Below are 24,647 nucleotides of genomic sequence, written 5' to 3'. Positions count from 1 at the left end.
AGCTGGAAATTACATTTAAAAGAAATATACATTAGGTATGTGATTGTGACAACAATGTTGAGGGAATATTATACCTGGGAATGAAGTGTTTCACTTGAATAACTTCAATAGTCACATACAATAATTCAATAACAGTGTTTGCCAAACCAGTCCATGCACATATGCAGTCCATACACATTTAGACAGTGGTACAATTACTGTTCTTTTGCATTTGCACTCCTTCAAATCCAAAACTTCACATTGGATTTGAAATGAGACAATGAATATGAGGTTAAAGTGCAGACTGTCACCTTTAATTTGAGGGTATGTACATCCCTATTGGTCGGCTCAAGTTCAATCAAATGCTTCCGAACTCATTGGATGTTGCTTCACCCCACCGCAAGGCAATGATCCCAAACATATGCCAGTGCTCTCTTTCGTGTTGATGATGTTGCAAATAGTTTGATAAGACTGTTGTTTGGCCTATGTCTCTTACTGTTTTTTAAAAAAATATTAGTCTCATCATGGCTTCCTTGACTGTCATTGGCACACCTCTGGGCCTCATGTTGGCCTCATACACAAAGGCATTCAAAAGCCTAGAATCAAGACTAGACACTGAAAACTAAGGAAGTGAATGAATACACTTGACCAGTAATCAGATACTGCTGAGCAACAGCGCTGGAATGGGTGGTGCTGCTGGTGCTTTAGCCCCACCTGGGGGGAAGTTAGTGATGCAACTGTAGCCCAGAGCACTCAGAAATCGAATAATCCTGAAATAAATTATATTACTACTCATACTAAGATAGCTGCAAGTTCAACACAATCACTAAACACAAAAACAACTTAATGTAACTGATGCAACCACACAATTAACGATGCAACCACACAATTCATTCTCACTGAGGCTATACTGTAGCTCAAAACCCATACTTTTCAGGCACTGGAATTCATTGATAATCTAATCTCTTTTGTTATTTTAACATATCACCAAGGCACTTTTTGGTAGGTTCATGATCAGATTTTCTTTTTTTACAAGATCTGGAACACTTCCATATGTTGTAAATGTTCCCTCCCTTCTGGGGAGCAGGGAGCTACGAGCGCTGAAATCACTGACCTTTCATCATCTCAGAGCGCTTAATCATCCAGCTGCTCATCATGTTCCCCTGCGCCAGGGCAGGGCAGCCCTGTGGCTCCTGCCAGCCCCGTATCCCACTGCCCACTCCGGGGAGCGAGCCCGGCCTCATCCTGAGTCAGGGAGGTGGTCTCCACTCAGCCCAGGGAGGTGGTCTCCTCTTAACCCAGGGAGGTAGTCTCCACTCAGCCCAGGGAGGTGGTCTCCTCTTAACCCAGGGAGGTGGTCTCCACTCAGCCCAGGGAGGTGGTCTCAACTCAGCCCAGGGAGGTGGTCTCCTCTTAACCCAGGGAGGTAGTCTCCACTCAGCCCAGGGAGGTGGTCTCCTCTTAACCCAGGGAGGTGGTCTCCACTCAGCCCAGGGAGGTGGTCTCAACTCAGCCCAGGGAGGTGGTCTCCTCTTAACCCAGGGAGGTGGTCTCAACTCAGCCCAGGGAGGTGGTCTCCTCTTAACCCAGGGAGGTGGTCTCAACTCAGCCCAGGGAGGTGGTCTCCTCTTAACCCAGGGAGGTGGTCTCAACTCAGCCCAGGGAGGTGGTCTCCTCTTAACCCAGGGAGGTGGTCTCATCTCAATCCAGGGAGGTGGTCTCCACTCAGCCCAGGGAGGTGGTCTCCACTCAGCCCAGGGAGGTGGTCTCCTCTCAATCCAGGGAGGTGGTCTCCACTCAGCCCAGGGAGGTGGTCTCCACTCAGCCCAGGGAGGTGGTCTCCTCTCAATCCAGGGAGGTGGTCTCCACTCAGCCCAGGGAGGTGGTCTCCTCTTAACCCAGGCTGGTGGTCTCAACTCAGCCCAGGGAGGTGGTCTCATCTCAGCCCAGGGAGGTGGTCTCATCTCAAGCCTAATGTGTAGTTCAGTTATTCTCCTCTGTCCACCCACTGTGGACCTGTGTCGCTGGAAGCCAACTTGTCAGGATCACCGCAGTGTCTTTACATGTGCTATTGTAAATAAGTATGAATCCTTGTTTTTAAAAGTATGGATCCAGTGAGAACGCTAAAGCCTAAAACTGTGTTAGTGTTATTTGGGAGACTCATTACGTGCTGTTAGAATGCTGCCAGTGTTGGGTGAAGCTGGATGGGACTGTAATCTGTGAGGCGGAGTGGATCAGAGAGGCAGATTGTTAAGGTTGAGTTGGTGTGCAGGTGAAGGGCGTGTTGAATACACCAATGGCTGTGGCTCTCTTTCTGTCTGTCACTCTGTCTGTCTGTCTGTCTGTCTGTCTGTCTCTTCTTCTCCCGCTCTCTCTCTCTCTCTCTCTCTCTCTCTCTCTCTCTCTCTCTTTCTCTGCTCAATTCAGTAGTGTTGGTTAAGGGTATACACATATATATCGCAATATTGTGAATGCTAGCATGTCAAGACTATATATAATACTAGACTTTACTAGCAGAAGGCTTTCTTTTTTATCTGTTCTGACATGACCCAAATATTCTGTAAGCTACAGCAAGGACGGGGTGAACAGAACCACAGAGGAGAGAACGATGTGTGTCACATCAATCACGAAACCCTCGTAATCACCCACTCCTCCCAGTCCTGCCCCTCACTGAGGGATTAGTTAATTACTGCCGGGAAGAGCTAGTAATTAGTCAGTGCTTAACCCTGACACTTTCTCCAGTTCCGACGCTGGACTAATTTAGTGTGAGGTAAGGATACACTCTCCCCGGAGATAAGCCGAATCGACGTCACTTCGGCGACAAAAACAACCGAGGTGTGGAATCGGCCGAGAGAGCAACGTGAATGTGAACTCTGCACAAAGTAAACAACCAACCGCGTTACCATACAGGAGATGGAGTTTCATATGGCATGTACAAAACAAAGCCTCTGGTTTCCTCCTTTTAGATGGAAATACATGTAAAGCAAAAAAATCGACAGCTTTTGATGTACCTCATAATATGGCACGCATTCAGCGTCGACTTCGATGTGAGTACCGGCTGAACTGGGTGAAGAATACAATCCTTTCACCTCTTTTTAAGAAGCGCATTATAATATGTATAATCATAATCTCTTGCCAATCCTGTTGCTATCACAGCAAGCGTCTTTACCGGTGCACCAGGCTGTGACTATGACTGCGTAGATGGGTTGTTGTTCTTGGAAAGGCAGAAGAGTGTAAGAGTGCTTGGGAGGCTTGTAATTCTCTGTGGAAGGAGGTGGGTGTGTAAGTGTTTACACGTGTGTCTGTGGGGGTGGGGGTGGGTGGGCTCTTTGTCGTTTTAATCCGCTTGCAGTTACTGCGCAAGGGACTGAGACAAGTGCTCCGAACCGCTGCATCCCCACTGCTGTGTCTTCATCACATTACGTTACATTTCATTACATTATTGGCATTTGGCAGACGCTCTTATCCAGAGCGACATACAGTTGATTAGACTAAGCAGGAGACAATCTTCCCCTGGAGCAATGCAGGGTTAAGGGCCTTGCTCAAGGGTCCAACGGCTGTGCAGATCTTGTTGTGGCTACACCGGGGTTCGAACCACCGACCTTGCGTGTCCCAGTCATTTACCTTAACCACTACGCTACAGGCCGCCTGTCTCCATCACTGCATCCCTGTCTGCTCAAAGCCAAAGGCACGTTCCCTCCTCGCAGCGTGTGCTGAGGGAAAGGATGATGTAAAATACAGACAAACCCCTTTCATTGGGCCGAGAAGGGTGAATAAAAACAAGAGAAGCACTCCACGGGAAAACTAAATCGCATCAGTGCCTCTCCTTATCTGAACATCAGCTGAAACGCCATGAGAGAAATCACCCCTCCACATGACAGTGAGCTGTGAGGCAGCAAGAACTTTGAAGATCTTTTTAAGTTTTGTTTTTGGCAGGGCAGAGGGCTACATACAGCCACAGGTAGAATTCATGAAAACAGAAAAGCTGGTTTTGGGGTGTAGCAGGTAAAGCCTCTTACAGAAAATACGGAGTGATACAACAGTCACTTAATGCTTAATTTCTCCCATGGCATGATGGATGAAGGTAGTGAATCTGTTGGCTGTGGTGGCAGTGTAGTTTAAAGGGTTGGGGACTTGGTTTGTGGGTTTCCTGCTGAAAAAAAAACCAAAACAGCGTAAGCTATGTTTTGAAACGGCTGGTAGCTGGTTGAACAGTTCAGACCAGCTCCCAGGTTGACATGGTTCGACCAGCCCAAGCTATGTTTTGAAACAGCTGGCAGATAGTTGACCAGCTACCAGCTCAGACAAGCTGCCAGCACTAGCCTGTTTACCAGCACATGCCCTGCTATACCAGCGTATGATCAGCTTGAAAAGCTTGAATTTCACTGCAGGGGTTGATTCCATTGCACCCTTGCGCAAGGCACTTATCCCAAATTGCTGCATTGAAAATACCGAGCTGTGTAAATTTGATGCTATGTAAAAGCAAAATGTGGGTGAGTTGTTCTGAAAGAGAATGTCCATTTAATGAAATGCACAATAATAAAAATATAAATTTAAACTGATTTCTCTTGACCTTTGGGACCCTAAGGTGAGCCCACACCAGTAGCACCACTGGTGCAGTAGAGCTGAAGAGGTCCTACCTGACCTTTCAGAGAACACAACCCCTACAGTATGTACTGGAGTATACTGACTATATACACTCACTCAGCACTTTAGCAGTGTAGATCACACAACTGCTGCTCACTGGATGTTTTTAGTTTTTCACACCATATTTACAAACTCTAGAGACTGTTGTGCACAAAAAATTCCAGGAGATCTCAGAGCAGTTTCTGAGATACTCAAACCACCCTGTCTGGTGCCAACAATGGTAAAAGTAACTTAGATTAAATCTTTTCCCCATGCTGACATTTGGTCTGAAAAAAAACAGCTGAACCTCTTGACCATGTCTGCATGCTTTTCTGCATTTAGTTGCTGTCACCAGATTGGCTGATTCAATATTTGCATTAACAAGCTGGTGTACAGGTCTACCTAATAAAGTGCTCACTGAGTGTATAATTCATGAAGTGAAAGACAGATAGGAGATGTGTACAGACACAATGTCCTTCCTTGTGTGTCATTTTCACTTCTGAGAATAATGAAGAGAGTAATAACCCTGCTGGGACACTAACAGACCGAGGGCCAAGGCTGGTGTTGCTGTATTTATCATGGAAGAGCAATGCTGGGACACCACGTGCTCCTACAATGGCCTCCTTTAGCTGCATAAGCACCTGTCCGTGTTGTCAGGCCATGCTGGATTCCATGTGCCATAAACCAGAATTTAAAATGTAAATGAGATGTTGCATATAGAAAGGTCCTGTGATCTTAAATTCTAATGAGGACGTGTAGCACTGACAGGAGTGTAGCCTGTAGAGCCACAGGCTTTATGGAAACAGAACAGATGGACACTGTTAGTGCCACTGTCTCTCAGGTAATATGGAGGCAGTATCTCAGGTAAAATGGAGGCTGTAGTCCAGGTGTGATTGAAGCCGTAGCTCAGGTGAAATTGAGGCCTTAGCTCAGATGAGATGTACACAGATTGTAGTGTAGCTCAGGTGTTCCTCTAAATTCTCTCTCTCCGTCGACTGACCCATGTATGTTTTTTGCAGTTGGTCCTGCAGCCAGTTTCAGATCTACAGTCTCTGAAAGGACATTAAAAAACCCAGTTTGAAATCACAAGCAACCCTTTTGCTGACGGCTATGAGATCTAGTTTTGAATCTCAGGCCTTCCTCAGTTGTATCCCCTTTGCCAATTTTGTGCCGTTTCGTCATTTGTATATTCATTTATTTCATGCCTCCGCGCCGCTAATGGGTCTGTAACGGCTGCGGCAACGATATTGTGCTCCAGCCTCTCGAAACTGAATCAAAAATCAAACGCGAGAAGGGATCCCTGGAATGGGATTTGCGAGTGAAGAAATGAAAGTTAAAGAGTGACTGTTGGAGGTTAGAGAGAGCCTGCGGTGTGTCAGCTTCCATCATGTCCCCAGGCCGGGGTAAGTCACACACAGAAATAGGCCAATATTTGGTTGCTTGGCCCTGCAGGCCCGACACCCTTTGCTGGTGGGAAGTACAGGCCTGGAAATGAGATGCATCGATTCCAGCACGACCCTCCTCTGGGTATCGGATTAAGATTTATTCTATCATGTGAATGAAAGGGCTTCGCCGCTTTCTCCAAATCCCGGAATTCAATTTTGTCTGCGGCGAGCTGATTTATGGCCCTGCTTTGGCCGTCTGGTGAATATGAGAGGCTGGATCGCGCTGCGGGCGGCAGCCGGAGAATTCAACGCTGGACCGAGTCAGAGGCTGGAAGGGAACAACGTGACAGGGTGCTGCGCGGGCGGTTCTGACCCGTTCGGCCGAGGACGACCCCGGAAACAGGCAGCCGAACCAATGCGTGCGGGCGCGTGCGTGCATGTGTACATGCGCAAGGCTTTTATCTAATCATTTGAAATTTAGCTAATGCTTTTATTAAACTTACTGTCGTTTAGACTCAGCAGGGGACAATCCCCCCTGAAGCCATGCAAGGTTAAGAGCCTGCGGATTTTATCGTGCCGACACCAGGGCTTGAACCACAAACCTTCGGGTCCCAGGCTTGTACTGCACCTTAGCCACTAGGCTCCAAGCATCCCCTTTTTGTTGCAGACGTCCATGAGTAAAACCTCACTCTATTTCATTTCCTTGGTCCACACTCCAGCCTTACGAGTGCGTAGCTGTTCAGTCACCACGCGCCCGTGTGCCTCTCCTTCACATTCAGTAGCCCCATGAAGACGTGCCGTTTATATGACTCTGTATGACCCGCATGTCTGTGGTCCACTGTCCATCTGCACATCAGACACGGGATGGAGGAATAGTCCACCAGCCTGAGCAGGCAGTTCTGGGTGGATTAGGCCCACAAGAGAATGTGCTTGTCTTTGTTCCAAACCACAGTATTAGCAAAGATTAGATTTTGATAAACAAAACACATTTATTGCAAATAATAAAAATGAAAAGAGTTGTCACAGAAATAAGTCTGTCTCCATAATCCAAGATGGATGGTTTATTATAACAAAAATAATCTTTTTCATCTGCTTTCTGGCTTTTGCCTTCTTAACCACATAAAATGAACATCTACAGCGAAATGATTTTCATTACAGCCAGATAGCATTTGGGGATTAGAATTATTTTGCTACATTTTCGTTGTCTGTTGCAGCTGTTGCTGTTTTTCTCAGACAGATATCTGTGCTTCAGGTCATGAAACAAATTGAATTTTCAATGTTTTAATAACATATATCAAGTACTTTCACACTTGATTTGGCATTTAAAAACAAATCATTAAATGATCTCCTCTAGCTGCATTCCACTGCAGACCTACATTCCGCACTGTAGAATTCACAATCAGCTGTAAACCTACACAAGCCACACTAGAGGTCTGATGCATGTAGACATCAGCTGCACTAGAAAGCTTTAGACTTTAGTGCATATAGCTGGACTAGAATCCACAATGTACTGCAGGCCTACTCAAGTCAGAGTTATCCAGTACATAACTGCAGCACAGTAATTAGAGGCTCATTTGTGACCTTGGACCCTTGATGACTTGAATCCATTTATCCAACAAATGCAAATGTGTTCCATACTATGAGGTTGATAGGTTACAGACATCCAGAAGTCATGGCATACAAAGGATATACAACCAAATACAAAATACAAAGCACAAAGCATGCCTCTTTTATTTGACATTATGTTAATTTGTCTCAAACATTGAAATGGAGGACTACATACAAAAAGTGCTGTAATTACTACATGGTGAAACCAAAATGTATAAATGACCTTATAATAAAAGCCTTGAGTCTGTACTTTGACCGCATGTTAATTGTTTGATTACAAATGGAGAAAATATTAAATTAGAAAAAGCAGAAAAAGACATGGTGATTCCAAACTTTGGTTCTTAAGACTGTACATCACTTGTACGGTAGTAATGTTCATTGAAGTTACATTGCAACAATGTGCTGTTACCTTAGTTTGAGTAACAGACTTGAAAGAATGTGTTATGCCAGAGTAGATGTGTAGGCCTGCTGTGAAATCTACTAGCAGGTCTTAAATAACCAGGCATGTCAACAGATCATTGTCTCATCTGCTTTCATCTATTTTCCTTGATGAACATGCCTCCTGATCTATTGAATAATTCATTGGCAAATAAGCACAAAGCTTTCTGTTAATTGAGTCTTTGTTTGGAGTGTTCTCTTTCCTTGAGTTATGCAACAGAATGTAAATGAAAATGGAGGTTTTATCTTAATCATTTAAAAGAATTGGCTACACTTAAGTCCCTCAGTTAACCGTGATGTTCAACACTGTCACTGTGAATACTGTAACTGTAACCAATATTATGGGGTTATCAAGCTAACTTAACCCTTTGTTTTTATATCTCAAAGCTGATTTTTAATCTGGACATATTGCGATGGTCACTTGTGCTGCATGGCAAGTCAGGGCAAATCTAGACAATAGACTGTAAACAGTAGGAATACAATACATGCATTTGTGTGCAAACTTCTTTGTCCCTATCCGCTTACCCTTAATTACGAGCCATTGATGCACCTGATTCCCATAATTATTGGGTTCAGGAATAACTTTGGTTCTTCAGGCAAGATGTTACATATCATCGCCTGTGCTTACTTAGTGCCAATTACTTCATACGCTTGAAGTACCTTATACAACTGAAGTACCGTGCAAGAAAACAACCGGGGAAGATCTGGTGGCCCTAATTATGAGTAAAGCAAATGAGGCACTGTATTAACTTACACATCTTCACAATTAGCGACTGCTTTGCTAATGCTCTTGCCAGGCTTTGTTGGTGGCAGCAGCGTTGCCTTTCACCATGATGACTGTTTTATGTTGTTTTCATCAGTCTCTTTCTCCTTAGGAGAGGAATGCACTGCTTGAGTGCAGTCTATGCTCATCTCTACCACTCCTGATTGCAGACACTGCACCTTTAATGGGAACCAGTGCAGGGTGTGATTAAGCCCATGTTCACTCGGCAGCCATCTTTGTGATGCATGTTAAGGCTGATAGGGGCTGTTTGAGGTATTGTCCAGCCGGTTCGAGCAGAAAAACCCTGGGTTTGTTATGCTTGCTTCAGAGTATAGGCTACCCCCTCAGGAGTGAGACGTTGAGAAAACGGATGCCTGGATGGATGATTATGAATCTTGTGTGTTTTGGTACTTGGAACAGACCTGGAACAGTCACTGTGATCTCCAGCACTGTGTCTGTCTGTCTGTGTGCCTGTGGTGAGGCGAAACACAGTGAAACACACTGAAATGCAGTGAAACACACTGAAATGCAGTGAAACACACTGAAATGCAGTGAAACACAGTTAAAACGCAGTGAGGTGACTCCACGCTGATGGGAGGTGTTACACCTCCTTCCTCGTGTTCTCTGGATCAGACCTGAGGAAGACGTTGTAGCATCAGTGTCAGGAAGTCCATAACAAAGAACAGTTGTTTTTGTTTTGTGGATGGGCGGAACCAAACTGTGCACCTGTTTTGATATGTACGGATGCTTATCTTTTTCCAATAACAAATTCCACCGCATTAGCAAATTCTTACATACTGTTGGATTTATTTTTGAAGACACTGCTTTTTAATGCAGATACAAGGAGAGAGAAAGTACAAAAATATGATCTCTCATATTCGCAAGGTAATATGTTATGCCTATGCCCATATTTAATATTTCAGGGGTTTGTAATAATTTGTAGAATACTTGTGCAATCACTCTCAATTTCGCTGCCATGAGATATCATGGAGTGAATTCGTTTTGGAGACGCCGTGCCCTCCGAACACACGGGAAGTCAAATAATTAAGAGTGATTGTTTTATTTCACTTTTCATTTATTTTCTTCTTTTTTTTTTTAACGATACGGTTTTTAACGAGAGCCTGCTCACTGAAAGCGCGTTGGTGTAATGAGAACGCGGACTCTGTGGTCTTGAGCACTCCCTATGCCAGGCACAGACGCTCAACCGGGGGCAAAACCACATCCTGAATGCACAGAGTGCAATTAACTACTTTATCCGCTCAGAGAAATGTCACTGGCAAGCTACCTATAATTAGACCTCGGAGCCACGGATTCAGATGCAGTTGTGGGCGGACCGAGATGCCCACAGGAGATCCGTGAGCATTCGTGTATTCTGGAGAATTCTTTGGCCAGAATGCCTGGGTTTTTTTGTGTGATGCTCTCAGAAGGCAACGCTTGGCTGTGGGCATTACCAAGCAGCTGTGGGTTTAAAGTGCACCCAGGTGGGTGGGGAGAAATCTGCCCTGCAGGGGCTGTGTTCTTCTGTCATCAGCTCTGGCACCATCCAGCCGAATACACCACACGGAGGGTTCATTTTAACGATTATTATTCAATGGCTATTCAACAGACCGCCCCTCCCGAACTCAAAGAAATGAATGTATTTCAGCTAAAGTGACAACATAACACAAAGGGACATTGGGTTTTTTTTTAAATTTCTATGGGAAGAAAGGAGTCCACACAGGGCTGTGAACCCCCGTTCCTCCATTAGTGGAGCCGTCGCGAGGCTGTTAGCCGGAGTCTCGGCGCGGAGAATCGGTCCCCGGTGTGTCGCTACACTCAGCGCGTACGGAGGGTTCAGTCGCCTCGTCGACCCCGCTGAACCCCGCATTACTCAACGCCGCGGTAACCCAGGGCAACGCTCGTGGATTCGCGCGGTGCGCCCGCCCGCTCGTCGGGACTCCTGACGCTATCTGAGAGTGCGACGGAGCACTTTCCCCTGACTGCGCGGTGGCCCTTCCAGGGCCAGTAATGGAGGGAGCGCAACCCGGGGATTCCTGGGGAGTCAGTTATGTGCGGCTGATGCGGGAATGATGATAATTACCGTTATTATTTTATTCGCTAGAACAGACCATTAGGCCTGTCCCTGTCCCTGTCGCCGAACGTAGTATCCCTGCTCCTCGCCAAGCCTGGTCTCGAATACCGCCACAGTCTTTACAGCGTTTCTGCTGCTCCTCCAGTTCCTCACGTCTGAATGTAACCCTCGCCTGAAACGCTCAAGTCCTACTGTCAACGTTGATTTTCGAGTCCTACTGTCAACGTTGATTTTCGAGTCCTACTGTTGACGTTGATTTTCGTGTCCTACTGTTGACGTCGATTTTCGAGTCCTACTGTTGACGTTGATTTTCGAGTCCTACTGTTGACGTTGATTTTCGAGTCCTACTGCTGACGTCGATTTTCGAGTCCTGCCGTTGGCGTCGGTGTGTCGTTTCGAGAACAGACAGATGAACTGCCGCCGGCTTCGATGGCTTCGCTCTCCCGCTCTGCGGCGTCTCTCCTCCGCTGTAATCTCCGTTTCCACGGCGAGAGTCGCGCGCGTTTAATGGCGGGTTATTAAACGAGCCTGGCGGCGCTGACTCACGCGAGTGGCTCCGTGTGCCAGCCTCGTTAATCTGGGGCATATGGGTCCGCATGGCTCTGCCCCAGCGCTGGCGGGGGATCTGATTAATCTCTCCCGCTCCTCCAAACGTTCCTCATTTTCACCGCTCGCTCACGGGGTTCCGACGCCACCTGGTTCCAGGGCCGGGAGCGCCCGGTCCATGCAGGACGGGTGGGTTCTGATTGACAGGGCCAGCCTTCGGGCTTTGATTGACATGGCCGGCCTTCGGGTTTTGATTGACAGGGCCAGCCTTCGGGCTTTCCTTCGCCAGATGTGCCAGACTGCGGAGACGACACAACCGTGTGTGAACGTACATACCTTGTACTACACCAAATACGAGGGTATCCATCTTTCACTATCTATGTATCTATCCATCTATCTATCTAATTGTCTATCCATCTGTCTGTCTATCTATCTATCTGTCTGTCTGTACAGTGCAGTCCATAAGTATTTACACAGTGACAGTGGTGCGATTTCTGTTCTTCTGTACTCCAGCACATTGGATTTGAAATGAAACACTGGATATGCCATGTCCTGTGAATATGATATGTAATGAGTATGTACTGTATATATCTGCCCACGCCTGCTGAGAACGGTTATGGGTGCTTGAGGTTTGGCATTCGAGCAGATGAATTGGGAGGCTCCGGAAACCGCGTCAGCAACAATTAAAGTGACAAAGCTTTCTTCCAGCCGCGCCCCTCCGTGAATCTGCGCGCATCGGGGAAATGAAGAGGCCTTGTTCGCTGGAGCTCTCCAAACGATGCGGAGATAAGCCACAATTAGCCCGGGCCGGCCCCTTCCTCTCCTCCCCCTCCTCCTCTTCCTCCTCTTCCCCGCGTGGCAGGCAGAGGCCTGACGCGTCTCATTATCTGTAGAGCTTCACCTCGAGATGAGCGGAGACTCGGAAGCAGATCACAAAGCAATTTGCATACATTTGTTCTCGTTTCCCTTGAAGTGGCGGTAATTAAAAAACGCTGTGATCATTTCGGGGGAGGAAAGAGGGAGACAGAATCACCTGCCGTCGAGAACGCCCCCCTGGTGGGATGGGTGGTGCCGGGGGGGGGGGGGGGGGATTTTGGGCTCTTGGGGTGGGGTGTGTTGGGGCGTTAGGGTGGGGGGTGTTGGGGCGTTAGGGTGGGGTGTGTTGGGGCGTTAGGGTGGGGGGTGTTGGGGCATTAGGGTGGGGGGTGTTGGGACGTTAGGGTGGGGTGTGTTGGGGCATTAGGGTGGGGTGTGTTGGGGCGTTAGGGTGGGGTGTGCTGGGGCGTTAGGGTGGGGGGTGTTGGGGCGTTAGGGTGGGGGGTGTTGGGGCATTAGGGTGGGGTGTGTTGGGGCGTTAGGGTGGAGGGTGTTGGGGCGTTATGGTGGGGTGTGTTGGGGCGTTAGGGTGGGGGGTGTTGGGGCGTTAGGGTGGGGTGTGTTGGGGCGTTAGGGTGGAGGGTGTTGGGGCATTAGGGTGGGGGGTGTTGGGGCATTAGGGTGGGGGGTGTTGGGAGTTTGGGCTGTTGGGGTGGGGGGTGTTTGGAGTCTGGGGTGTTGGGCGGGGGGGGATTGGGAGTTTGGGGTGGGGAGTGTTGGGGGGTGTTGGGGGGTTGGTGTACAGTGGAGAGATCAGCACGTCCCAACGCTGAGAAATCCGACAACGCTTTCTTGTTTATCTCCCCGCTAGCAAAATATATTCCCCAAATCCTCTTAGGCCGCCCGACGACCTGTTGAAGGGGATTTAGACAATTGCTTTTTGACAGAAAAGGTGTCAAAATGAAAATAGTTTTGGCAGCAGCGGCACAGTAAGACTCCGAGTCATGCAGGTAAAGTTAATTGTATGCAGATACCCACCGCTCCAGCTTGCCAAGTGATATTTTCATTATCCCCCTCCCCTCTGCGAGTAGCGCTAGTTGTGTAGGCCCGGTTCGCTAAACGCATTCAGAGACCCCCGTGTGAACTGGGGATCCGCGAGGAAGGCACACACACAGCGGCTCACGCAGGCTCTTATTCCAGACAATGAACACAAATCATCAGCCAAACACCCCGTCCTACTGATACGCAATTTCACAAACGCTTGACCCGAGACTACCCAATAATGCCTTGCTCACAATGCAGTTATGTTAGTCCATATCACTAAATTCATTATTTCCCCCACAATGGGGTGTATTTAAACCATTTGTTGAAAATAAGTCTAAGTAGCAGCACTATAGCAGGATATTGACACGGTTAGTATCCGTGCTAGGCCTTTGTTTCTGAAGAGGGCTTTTAGACTTGACACCCCACCAGTACCCTGGCTTGTTTTTGCATACAGTGCAGTCCGTAAGTATTTCGACGGTGGTACACTTTCTGTTCTTTTGGCTCTGTACTCCAGCACATTGCATTTGAAATGACACAATGGATATGAGGTAAATGTGTGAATTTGAGGGTATTTACAATGGGTGATCTGTGTAGGAATTACCTCTCTTTTTGTACATAGTCCTTCATTTTAAGGGACAAAAATATTCTTAGCCATGTCTGATTAATACAGTGTATTCAATCATTCCAAGGTGCAGTGTAATAAAGTTTTCTGTATCAAGTCCTGAATCTTGGCTTTTGACTGCCTTTGGAGTCTGTTATTGGTGTTTGTGCCAATGACTGTCAAGGAAGCCATTATGAGTCTGAGAAATTAGAAGAAAAAACAGGCATAGACAAAAGGCAAACAACAGACCTGCCAAAATAAGCTGTATTTAAACTGCCTTTCGATACATTTGGTGTGAAAACAACTCCCCGATGTGCGTGGTGGTCTTTAATGGCCAGTCTGGCCGTTCAGACACGATGCTACTGAGCTCAGAAAAGCGTTCCTGCACCCTGGTCTCTCCCGCCGGGATGGCCTTCTCGATGGCAGTCGCTCTGGTTTCCGTGGTCTCCGTGGTGTTAGGGCCCTCTGGACTCCGTGGTGTCAGGGCCCTCTGGTGTCCGTGGTGTTAGGGCCCTCTGGTGTCCGTGGTGTCAGGGCCCTCTGGTGTCCGTGGTGTCAGGGCCCTCTGGTGTCCGTGGTGTCAGGGCCCTCTGGTGTCCGTGGTGTCAGGGCCCTCTGGTGTCCGTGGTGTTAGGGCCCTCTGGTCTCCGTGGTGTCAGGGCCCTCTGGTGTCCGTGGTGTCAGGGCCCTCTGGTCTCCGTGGTGTCAGGGCCCTCTGGTCTCCATGGTGTCAGGGCCCTCTGGTCTCCGTGGTGTCAGGGCCCTCTGGTGTCCGTGGTGTCAGGGCCCTCTGGTCTCCATGGTGTCAGGGCCCTCTGGTGTCCGTGGTGTCAGGGCCCTCTGGTCTCCGTGGTGTCAGGGCCCTCTGGTCTCCATGGTGTCAGGGCCCTCTGGTGTCCGTGGTGTCAGGGCCCTCTGGTGTCCGTGGTGTCAGGGCCCTCTGGTGTCCGTGGTGTTAGGGCCCTCTGGTCTCCGTGGTGTCAGGGCCCTCTGGTGTCCGTGGTGTCAGGGCCCTCTGGTCTCCGTGGTGTCAGGGCCCTCTGGTGTCCGTGGTGTCAGGGCCCTCTGGTCTCCGTGGTGTCAGGGCCCTCTGGTGTCCGTGGTGTCAGGGCCCTCTGGTCTCCATGGTGTCAGGGCCCTCTGGTGTCCGTGGTGTCAGGGCCCTCTGGTCTCCGTGGTGTCAGGGCCCTCTGGTCTCCATGGTGTCAGGGCCCTCTGGTGTCCGTGGTGTCAGGGCCCTCTGGTTTCCGTGGTGTCTGTGGTGTCTGGGCCCTCTGGTTTCCGTGGTGTCTGTGGTGTCTGGGCTCTCTGGTCTCCGTGGTGTCAGGGCCCTCTGGTGTCCGTGGTGTCAGGGCCCTCTGGTGTCCGTGGTGTCAGGGCCCTCTGGTGTCCATGGTGTCAGGGCCCTCTGGTCTCCATGGTGTCAGGGCCCTCTGGTCTCCATGGTGTCAGGGCCCTCTGGTCTCCATGGTGTCAGGGCCCTCTGGTCTCCATGGTGTCAGGGCCCTCTGGTCTCCATGGTGTCAGGGCCCTCTGGTCTCCATGGTGTCAGGGCCCTCTGGTCTCCATGGTGTCAGGGCCCTCTGGTCTCCATGGTGTCTGGGCCCTCTGGTCTCCATGGTGTCTGGGCCCTCTGGTTTCCGTGGTGTCCGTGGTGTCCGTGGTGTTCGGGCTCTGGTTTCCGTGGTGTCAGGGCATGTTCTGGGATGTTCCCACAGAGAGTTTGCGCGCTGGAAGGTGAGGAACACGGCGATGGAGAGGCGCGGCCTGATGCGGAGTCCGGTCCCCCTGATGCCGGAGTTCCAGCGCAGCGTGCGGTTGCTGGGGCGACGACCTTCGACCCAGCAGTTCATCGACACCATCATCAAGAAGTACGGCACCCACGTCCTCATCTCAGGCACCCTGGGAGGTAAGAGCCGAGCGACAACTCCAGAACGGGTGTCCAGACCGCTGAGTTGTGTCAACAGTGAATTCATCTTCTGAGGGAAGGACGCACATCCAGCCCAGAGTGTACACATGCAGTCCATTAAAACGATCGTAAGATTGTGGAGGTCCCACGGAAAATTAAAATAATAAATCCAGCATGGACCTGCAATGGTTGACAAGAACACCAGGAGGCGCATGGAGGCACAATCGTCCATGTCAGCCATTTTGAAAGTTCAGTCTTTTTAATTGGCTAGTGGTATTTTTGGTATTTAAAATCAGGACAACAAATTACAGGTAGGCTACATTATGGGGTTATTATTGTCTCATAAATAATAATCATGAATCAAGTATAAACCGTACAGAAATACAATTCGATTTACCAAAATTTTAAACTGGCAAATTAATTGGTTAACAAATAAGAATAATTGTTTCACAAATAGGCCTATGTTGTTGACCTTTGCCATTTCAATTGTGGACATGCCTTATTACTGTTCCCCTTGGAATACCACTTTGAATAATGCAGATGCTTCCTTCCCTCAAATAAATAGGGTAGAAGAGAACTGGCACAATTGTAAAAATTTTCACTTCCTACTCAATGACTCAAAGGTGATGTGACTGCTACAATAAATCACATTATGTTTGACGGGCACACAAACGGTTTGTGTGCAATTTAAACAAACGTAAACATTGTCCGATGGTACACTTGTAAAGTAGGCATAAAATATGTGCAGGACATTTGTAACAGTGGAATTGTAACAATGAGAAATAACTGCATGAATCCTAACTATCTGCATTAAAACAAAGAACCAGAACCAAAAATACTTCGTTCAAATGAACATATTCTGAATGGATATTTAAACCAGCATCCAATGAGTAATGTTGTTTATTTTTTGTTTATTGCCAGATTGTTTGTATGTTTAAATAGACTCGATATAAACAGATATAAATCTTGGTATAAAGGTTGTATGGGTGACCTGTGACAGATGTGAGGGGGAGAACTTCACTGCTCTACACTCCTCTGTGTGCCCTCTGTAGGACTTAGTGGATGAGTCTCATGGTGTGTGACGTGCATTAAGAACGATCCATAAGCTGCTTCAATATGCCTATGTCAAGCCATCAAACAGTCTGATGAATAATCAAGGCCAATATGTATCCGATAATGACTAAGATATTAATCGTGATGAGGAGATGACTACACAGTGCTGGGATGGGATCATTGCTAATAAAATAAAAGTGTGGCGTTGGGAAACGCTCATCTAGACCTCTCTTAAAAGGGTGACCTAAAGAGATACTTTCATCACAAATGTGTTTGGGAAACCCACGTTATTTTAATAGGCATTTAGGTTAGCGTTAAGAGGCTCGTTTGAAGTGCACTGAAACCTTAAGGCTGGGTCTCGGTTTTAGAAAATATTGGCTAAGGTTACAGCAGTCGTGGGAACGTTTCTGAATTTCAGGCGGCAGTAATCAGAGTGTTAAAATCTATTAAGTTCACACGTCTAATGCACAGAATCGGGAAATGATTCAAATAATGTGCGATTGTAGCAACAGTAACAAGTACAGTTGCCTTGGAACCATGGGCGGATTTTAAGCAGCTGAAAGGTGTCACAATAATAACCCTTGAATACCTGCACAAATAAAACTATAATGTTATGCCGTGGCCTGGGTGCATACTCTACACTGAATGGCTGGAATCTGTGTGTAAAAACTCATAAGCTGCCTATAGAAGGCAATCACTGCCTCAAAGGCTTTGAGTAGTTAGCTTCAGCAAACTCGTGCATGCACCACTAATTCAAATACCCAGGCCACTAAGTGATACCTGACTGATTATTGATAGAAATAAATGCACAAATTACAAAATTACAGGATTCCAAAACCGAGAATACGGATTTCCACATTGAAATTTTACATTCTGCTCTCCCTGTCAGGTTCCAGAACAATAGACCCAGTAGCAAAAAGTCTTTATTATCTTGTTGGCAGAGTATACAGGCGAAGGTCGATAGCCAGCGAACAGAATCAGAGAATAGACAGTTTGTTAATGAGAGACCAGGCAGAGGGTCGGTACACCAGCAAACAGAGATAAGGGGGATAATCCAATACATGCCAGTCACAGGTTGATAATAATCAGGCATTCCAAACAAAAACAGAATCCAGAAACAGGCGATAAGCCAAAACGGGTCGAGAAACTAAGGGTCACGACAAAAACAAGACAGAAGGACAAATCAAGAGGCAGAAGTCTAGGAAAAATTGGTATCAATCAGAAAATAACACTGGAGAGTATGGTCGGGACACATAACAATCTGGCAACGAAAGACAGAAACAAAGGGGTTTTAAAAAAAAAAATTTAATCAAAACGAGACACAGGTGTGGGATCAATGACAGTAGACAGGAAGGAAGTGCAGAGAGTGGAGAGGCGGAGACACAAAACGAGACACAGATGAAACTAAGGAACGAATGAAACAACCAGGAAACAGACTACGGTACGTACAGAGGGAATGAATACACGGAAACGCTAACAACTTAGAGAAACAACAGAACCTGACACTCCCTATTGCCAGCTCCGCGGTACTCAGAGTACTCCATATTCAGTGAGCACAAGACTGCAAATAGCAGGTCGGCCAGCGGGTTCAGCTCAGCCAACATGCATGCTTCTTTGCAGGCAGGCAGCCATGTATTTTTATCAAATCTATCCGTAGCTATGTTACTGAGCTAGCTAGATTGTTAATCTCTTGTTCTCTAGTTTCAAAAGCCGCTGCCTTCCAGGAATCACAGACCTTGGGCTATTCAATGACTGATTGTAGTAGTCTAGCGCCAGCTACAGTATATGAAGTTCAACCGTTCAACCAGTTGCTGTGGAGATCTGGCGATTTCCACGGGAGAACGACTCCCTGCGGAATTCTGCAGTTCAGCACTCAATTTAAATGACTCCAACTGTAGCCTGTTTTTATTCCAGCTAATTACACTGTCTTAGATCTCTAAACTAATCGTTCCCGATCTCAGTCCTGGGGCACTGCTGTGTATGTTTTTGTTCCACTCACAATTGCAGTCCCAGAATTTTAAGCTGTTAATTTTTCTTAATTATGCTTTTTCGTGTATTGAGGGATTGTTTACCTTCAAAGCCACATTATGTCAGGAAAACCTGGGCGAGTCATAAAGTGTAAAGTTCCCATATTCACATTGTACTATATTGCAAATGATTACATAATGAGTGGGAACTGTGGTGCATCAATAGGCTCCTACTTGGTGAAAGTGTGACGGCCACTAAAACAAACTGTTATATGATAACAGGGGGGCGACGTGGCTCAGGTAGTAAGAGCAGTCGTCTGGCAGTCAGAGGGTTGCCGGTTCGATCCCCACCTGGGCTGTGTCGAAGTGTCCCTGAGCAAGACACCTAACCCCCAAATGCTCCTGACGAGCTGGTCGGCGCCTTGCATGGCAGCCAATCGCCGTCAGTGTGTGTGTGTGTGTATGAATGGGTGAATGAGAGGCATCAGTTGTACAGCGCTTTGGATAAAGGCGCTATATAAATGCCAACCATTTACCATTTACCATGATAATGAAGAGCTCAAAGACACAGCAAATCACAATGAGCCAAAACTACATTGTGTTGAGCTTAAGGATAAAAATAATAAACTGATAAACATATCAGTACAATCTTAATTGAGCTTAATCTTAAAAGATATTGTTGTGACAAGACTCATACACGCACACACGGGGGTCCCCCAGGACCGAGTTTGAGAATATCTGCTCTAAAGAGCTGTGTACACCAGTCTAGACCACTGCTGGGCATTTAACGTGCATGTACATGATGATGAAAAGAGATTCAGATCCAGATATGTCTGACTTCATGCATTAATTAAGAGCAGAAGTTGGCACAAAATGCTAAAATGGATTTGGCCGCACTGTGCACCCCTGTATTGAAGGCTTGTTTTGAGATAATGAAGTTGAAGTAATGAATGAACACCTTGTACACAATCTGACACGTCTGAAAAAGTTTCACCTGGAGCACAGGTTCCAAAATCTCCATATGCCAAAGACAGCCAAACTGGAAGGCTCCCACATCTCAACTAGTGGAAAAATTAGCAATAAAAATCATATTATTCTACATATTATTCCATCATCTTTATTAATGAGTTATAGACCATTGGCTCTCTTGCCATCTTGAATATTTATTAGTTTGCTAATGTCTATGTTGACATTTATAATACAATTAGGGGTAAAGGGAAGGCCATTGTGCTGGCATGTGATTGAAATGGCTGTGTAATTCGCACAAATAACCAACACAGTGGCTAACAATTTTGCGATGAAAACATATTCACAGATTTTACCAGTACTGCTATTTGACAGAATGCCAGAGATTCTCCTCACACAACACAGCATGTGACAAGCGAGTTTCTTGTCAACATGTTTTTTGGGGGGAAAAAAAAACTGAGAAATGCAACGCACTCAAAATATTTGAATAAACATGAGTGCAAAAGAAATCTTCTTTTTTTTTTTCTCAACACTTTGATGCCCGGTGTTGATTTCCAGCAGATTCCCCTGTGCGGATTGGCAGCATCAGAGGAAATGTTCGCCTATAACGAGCATTTAGGTCATTATTTTTTAAAAAAAAGGATCTTTGTCCACTTGGTATTGGTACAAAATGCACTCATACACCACTCGAATGTGTCACATTTCAGATGCTGCTTGGGTCACTGACTGAGCGGACGTTTCCAGCAGGAGCGAGGCTCAGGCAGCAGTCGGTTGGACACTGTCGTGCAGCGGGCCCCCGATTTGTTTGTTTATTTTAGTTCTGTGAATAATTTCTTCTCGTCGTACCCTCTGGGCATTTGCGTGAGTGCTGAGTGTTGTCCTAAACTTCCCTCAGTGATGTCCCTGTATGATACGGCAGCGAATGCCAGGACCAGAACTTTCTGGGCCCCAGGGCCACTGCGCTGTATTATATTTAAAGCAATAAAAATGAGCAAAGAAAATATTGAGTTCTCGTCCCTGTATTATTGGCCTGAAAACAGGCCCGGTGGGATAAATACTCCCATGAGTCTCCTGAATGCACAGATTCACTGTGCTCAACCATTCTGTGTGCTTTCAGGTCATTAACCCTTTATGTGCTGCTACATACTGGTGCCCGTTTATGTATGGTTGTCAAGTATTTCCACCCAGTCAAATTAACCTCTAACTATTTTGTTTATGTAAGTAGTGGTCTTCACTCACTGAGGACTTTATTAGGAACACTTTACTAATACTGGGTTGGGCCTCCGTTTGCTCTCAAAACAGCCTTAATTCCACAAGATTTTGAGAACATGCCTTTGAGATTCTGTTCCATGTTGGCATGATTGCATCATGCAGTTAATCAGATTTGTCAGCTGCACATTCATTTTGCGAATCTCCAACCACCAGGTGTTCTATTGGATTCAGATCCGGTGACTGGGAAGGCCACTGAAGAACATTGAACGCATTGTCATGTTCATGAAACCAGCTTGAGATCACTTTTGCTTTGTGACATGGTGCATCATCATGCTGGAAGTAACTATTAGAAGATGGGCACATTGTGGCCATGAAGGGATGCACAAGGTCAGCAACAAAACTCACATAGGCTGTGGCCTTCAAGTGATGACTGATTGGTATTAACAAGCCCAAAGTGTGCCAAGAAACATTCCCCACGCCGTTACACCACCGCCACCAGCCTGGACTGTTGACACAAGGCAGGTTGGGTCCATGGGTTCATGCTGTTGACGCCAAATTCTGACCCTACCATCTGTATGCCTCAACAGAAATTGAGATTCATCAGACCAGGCTACGTTTTCCCAGTCTTCTACTGTCCAGTTTTGGTGAGCCCGCGCCCACTGCAACGTCTCTGATCAACACAGATCCATCCGCAGAGCTGCTCGCTGGTTATTTTTAGTTTCTCTGAGTAAACTCCAGAGAACATTAACTGAAGCTGTATCTGCATGATTTTATGCATTGAACAGCTGCCACACAATTAGTTGATTAGGTAATCACACGGAGGTGTAGGTGTGAAGTGTTCAGTGAGTGTACATTCTCTCTCAGCCTCAATTCATTCAGAAATGTCGGATAGCTACTTTTGTACATTTTGTGAAGCATTTTATTTTGCTGGCGGTTAGAACACCCGGTAAGCACTGCCACTACCCAGTAAGATTGATGGGACATGGCCCGCAGTTTTTCCTAGCAGGCGCTGCCACCGGAATTGTCCAGAAACAGATGAGCTCTGGTCGTTCTGTCCTTCATTATCAGTCAAGGATGTTGATGAGGAAATCGGAGCGGGAGGCACCAGAGACCGTTAATGAGCGAGTGTTTCACGCCTCCTCCAGCACCGTTTCACAGCGATGGACCTGGAGTCCACACATCAACTCATTTGTCTATTGAGAAGGATAACACTTTCAAAACGCTGTAACCCCTTGCTCTTGGGATACACATTAAAACAATTCAGCTGCAGTTTCACTGAAACATAGAAAATATGCTATTTATAATTCAAGTCACGTTACCTTGTTGTTAAAATTTCAACTATACTGTATTTATTCTTTAATAAAAATGTACTGTGGCTCATCACATGTTGTAAAATTAGATTACTGTGCATAAAATGGCAATGCGTGGTAATTAAGAAATAATAATGATGTAGTTTGCACAATATCTTTGGTTCAAATGATGTTACAAGGAACATCCTTCAGTCTATTCATGTTCTGAGCAACACTCTTCTCCCTCGGACACTGATATGCTAGTTCAGAATGTATGACTCCTCATCCTGGTGTGTCGCATTAAACCAGCTGGGATCGTCTGGACTTATCCGTGCAGTGTGAGCAGGTTTAATCTCAGACGTGGCTAGGTGTTATATCAGCGAGCATGTAAAAATGCCTGGCTAGTATGCTGGCCGATCAGCAGCCTACTTACTGTATCAGGAGATGACAATACATGTGCCAATAGAACCGCTTTTCATATTGATATTTGAGACTGTGATTCTCATTAATCTAAGATATCCGTAAACAAATACAGTTGTAGATTGCTTGCATGTACCTACATTTAAGTTGCCTTGGGCAGTGAAACCATTCTGTTCAACAAAACTTCCATATATTTAGACAAAACCAGGATTTCCTTAGTGTAAACTGTGACAAGCAATTAAATTAAGTGTTCTTCATTAAAAAGAAGCTTTTCAAGTTCAGTGCCCGAATAAATAAAGTGTTGACAACGGGATTGCAGTGTTGCAAAATGTGGTTTGCACTAAATTACCTGCATATATTTATCATTATAAAGCACTGCTGTGTTTTTCACAGGAGAGGAGGCTGTGATGAAGTCCATGATTGAGAAGAGTAAGGCAGTGCTCTGTGCTGAAAGGGGCTGCTGTGTGTGTTGTCGCAGGAGAGGAGGCTCTGACCATGTACATGGATAAGAGCAAGCTGGACCGCAGGATAGCCAACGCCACGCAGAGCGTGGAGGCCTTGCACCAGCTGGCCTCCTCGTACTTCATCGACCGGGACGGCACCATGAGGAAGCTGCACGAGATCCAGATCTCCACCAACGCTATCAAGGTCTGCACCTGCCTTACACACCCTTATCTGTACCCTCTGTACTCATCTACACCCCAATCTATGCTCCTGTCCTCCTGCACCCCCGTCTGCACCCTCTGTACTCATCTACACCCCAATCTATGCTCCTGTCCTCCTGCACCCCCATCTGCACCTGCCTTAGACACCCCCATCTGCACCCTCTGTACTCATCTACACCCCAATCTATGCTCCTGTCCTCCTACACCCCCATCCGCACCCTCTGTACTAATCTACACCCCAATCTATACTCCTGTCCTCCTGCACCCCCATCTGCACCTGCCTTAGACACCCCCATCTGCACCTGCCTTAGACACCCCCGTCTGCACCCTCTGTACTCATCTACACCCAAATCTATACTCCTGTCCTCCTGCACCCCCATCTGCACCCTCTGTACTCATCTACACCCAAATCTATACTCCTGTCCTCCTGCACCCCCATCTGCACCCTCTGTACTCATCTACACCCAAATCTATACTCCTGTCCTCCTGCACCCCCATCTGCACCCTCTGTACTCATCTACACCCAAATCTATACTCCTGTCCTCCTGCACCCCCATCTGCACCTGCCTTAGACACCCCCATCTGCACCTGCCTTAGACACCCTTATCTGTACCCTCTGTACTGATCTACACCCAGATCTATACTCCTGTATCTGAGTACATGCCCTCCTGCACCCCAGTTTATACCCCTACATCTGAATGTACGCCCACCCCAGACCACAAAGACTACATCTACACCCTTATTCTGCACATGAACTGCATGAGATTCATATCTCATTCATCAGGGTCTGCATACACCATCTACACCCCAACCACAACACAATGTAACACTTCTCACTGGAAGTGTACAGTTAGCAAGAATAATTTATTCAAGTTTTAATGAAAGAATGTATTAAAATACAAGAAAAGACACTGCAAAGAAAGACAGTTGACAAAATGCCTGCCCTTTCCGTATGGTTCTCTAAGAAGTCCGCTGAATTTGATGAACATGAACAGATTCCCTTCTATTTGATAATAACAATCAGAAGAACAATAATAATCATCATCATAATCATATTAATAAATCACTGCAAATAGCAATTGACAGGGTTGAATCAGCATTGGGAAAATGCTTCATAACATCTTTTATCATTTGTGAGGATGGAGAGAATGACACCTAACGTCTAACTGATCTGTTGAATCTTGAAATGGACAGATTTAGATCGCAGGTGGCACGATTTGTACTGAATATGCTTTGCGGACTTCAGACAGACATGAGAATGTAAACTCCATCCAGGTTATGACTCATAT

The 24,647-nt window shown here is 46.6% G+C and overlaps 1 protein-coding gene across 1 annotated transcript in view; it reads left to right on the top strand.

The window, feature by feature from the left end:
• Positions 1 to 24,647, top strand: part of LOC133140536 (BMP/retinoic acid-inducible neural-specific protein 1-like) — a 128,961-nt gene that overhangs the window by 57,679 nt on the left and 46,635 nt on the right. The window contains exons 3-4 of the mRNA XM_061260543.1: positions 15,596 to 15,786; positions 23,172 to 23,341. Coding sequence (XP_061116527.1) covers positions 15,596 to 15,786; positions 23,172 to 23,341 — 361 coding nt within the window. The remainder of the gene's footprint in view (positions 1 to 15,595; positions 15,787 to 23,171; positions 23,342 to 24,647) is intronic.

This window comes from Conger conger, chromosome 11 (genome assembly GCF_963514075.1).
Source record: "Conger conger chromosome 11, fConCon1.1, whole genome shotgun sequence".
In the NCBI taxonomy this organism is placed as follows: domain Eukaryota; kingdom Metazoa; phylum Chordata; class Actinopteri; order Anguilliformes; family Congridae; genus Conger; species Conger conger.
The sequence above is the reverse complement of the archived record's forward strand: the minus strand, read 5'-3'. Positions and strand labels throughout refer to the sequence as shown.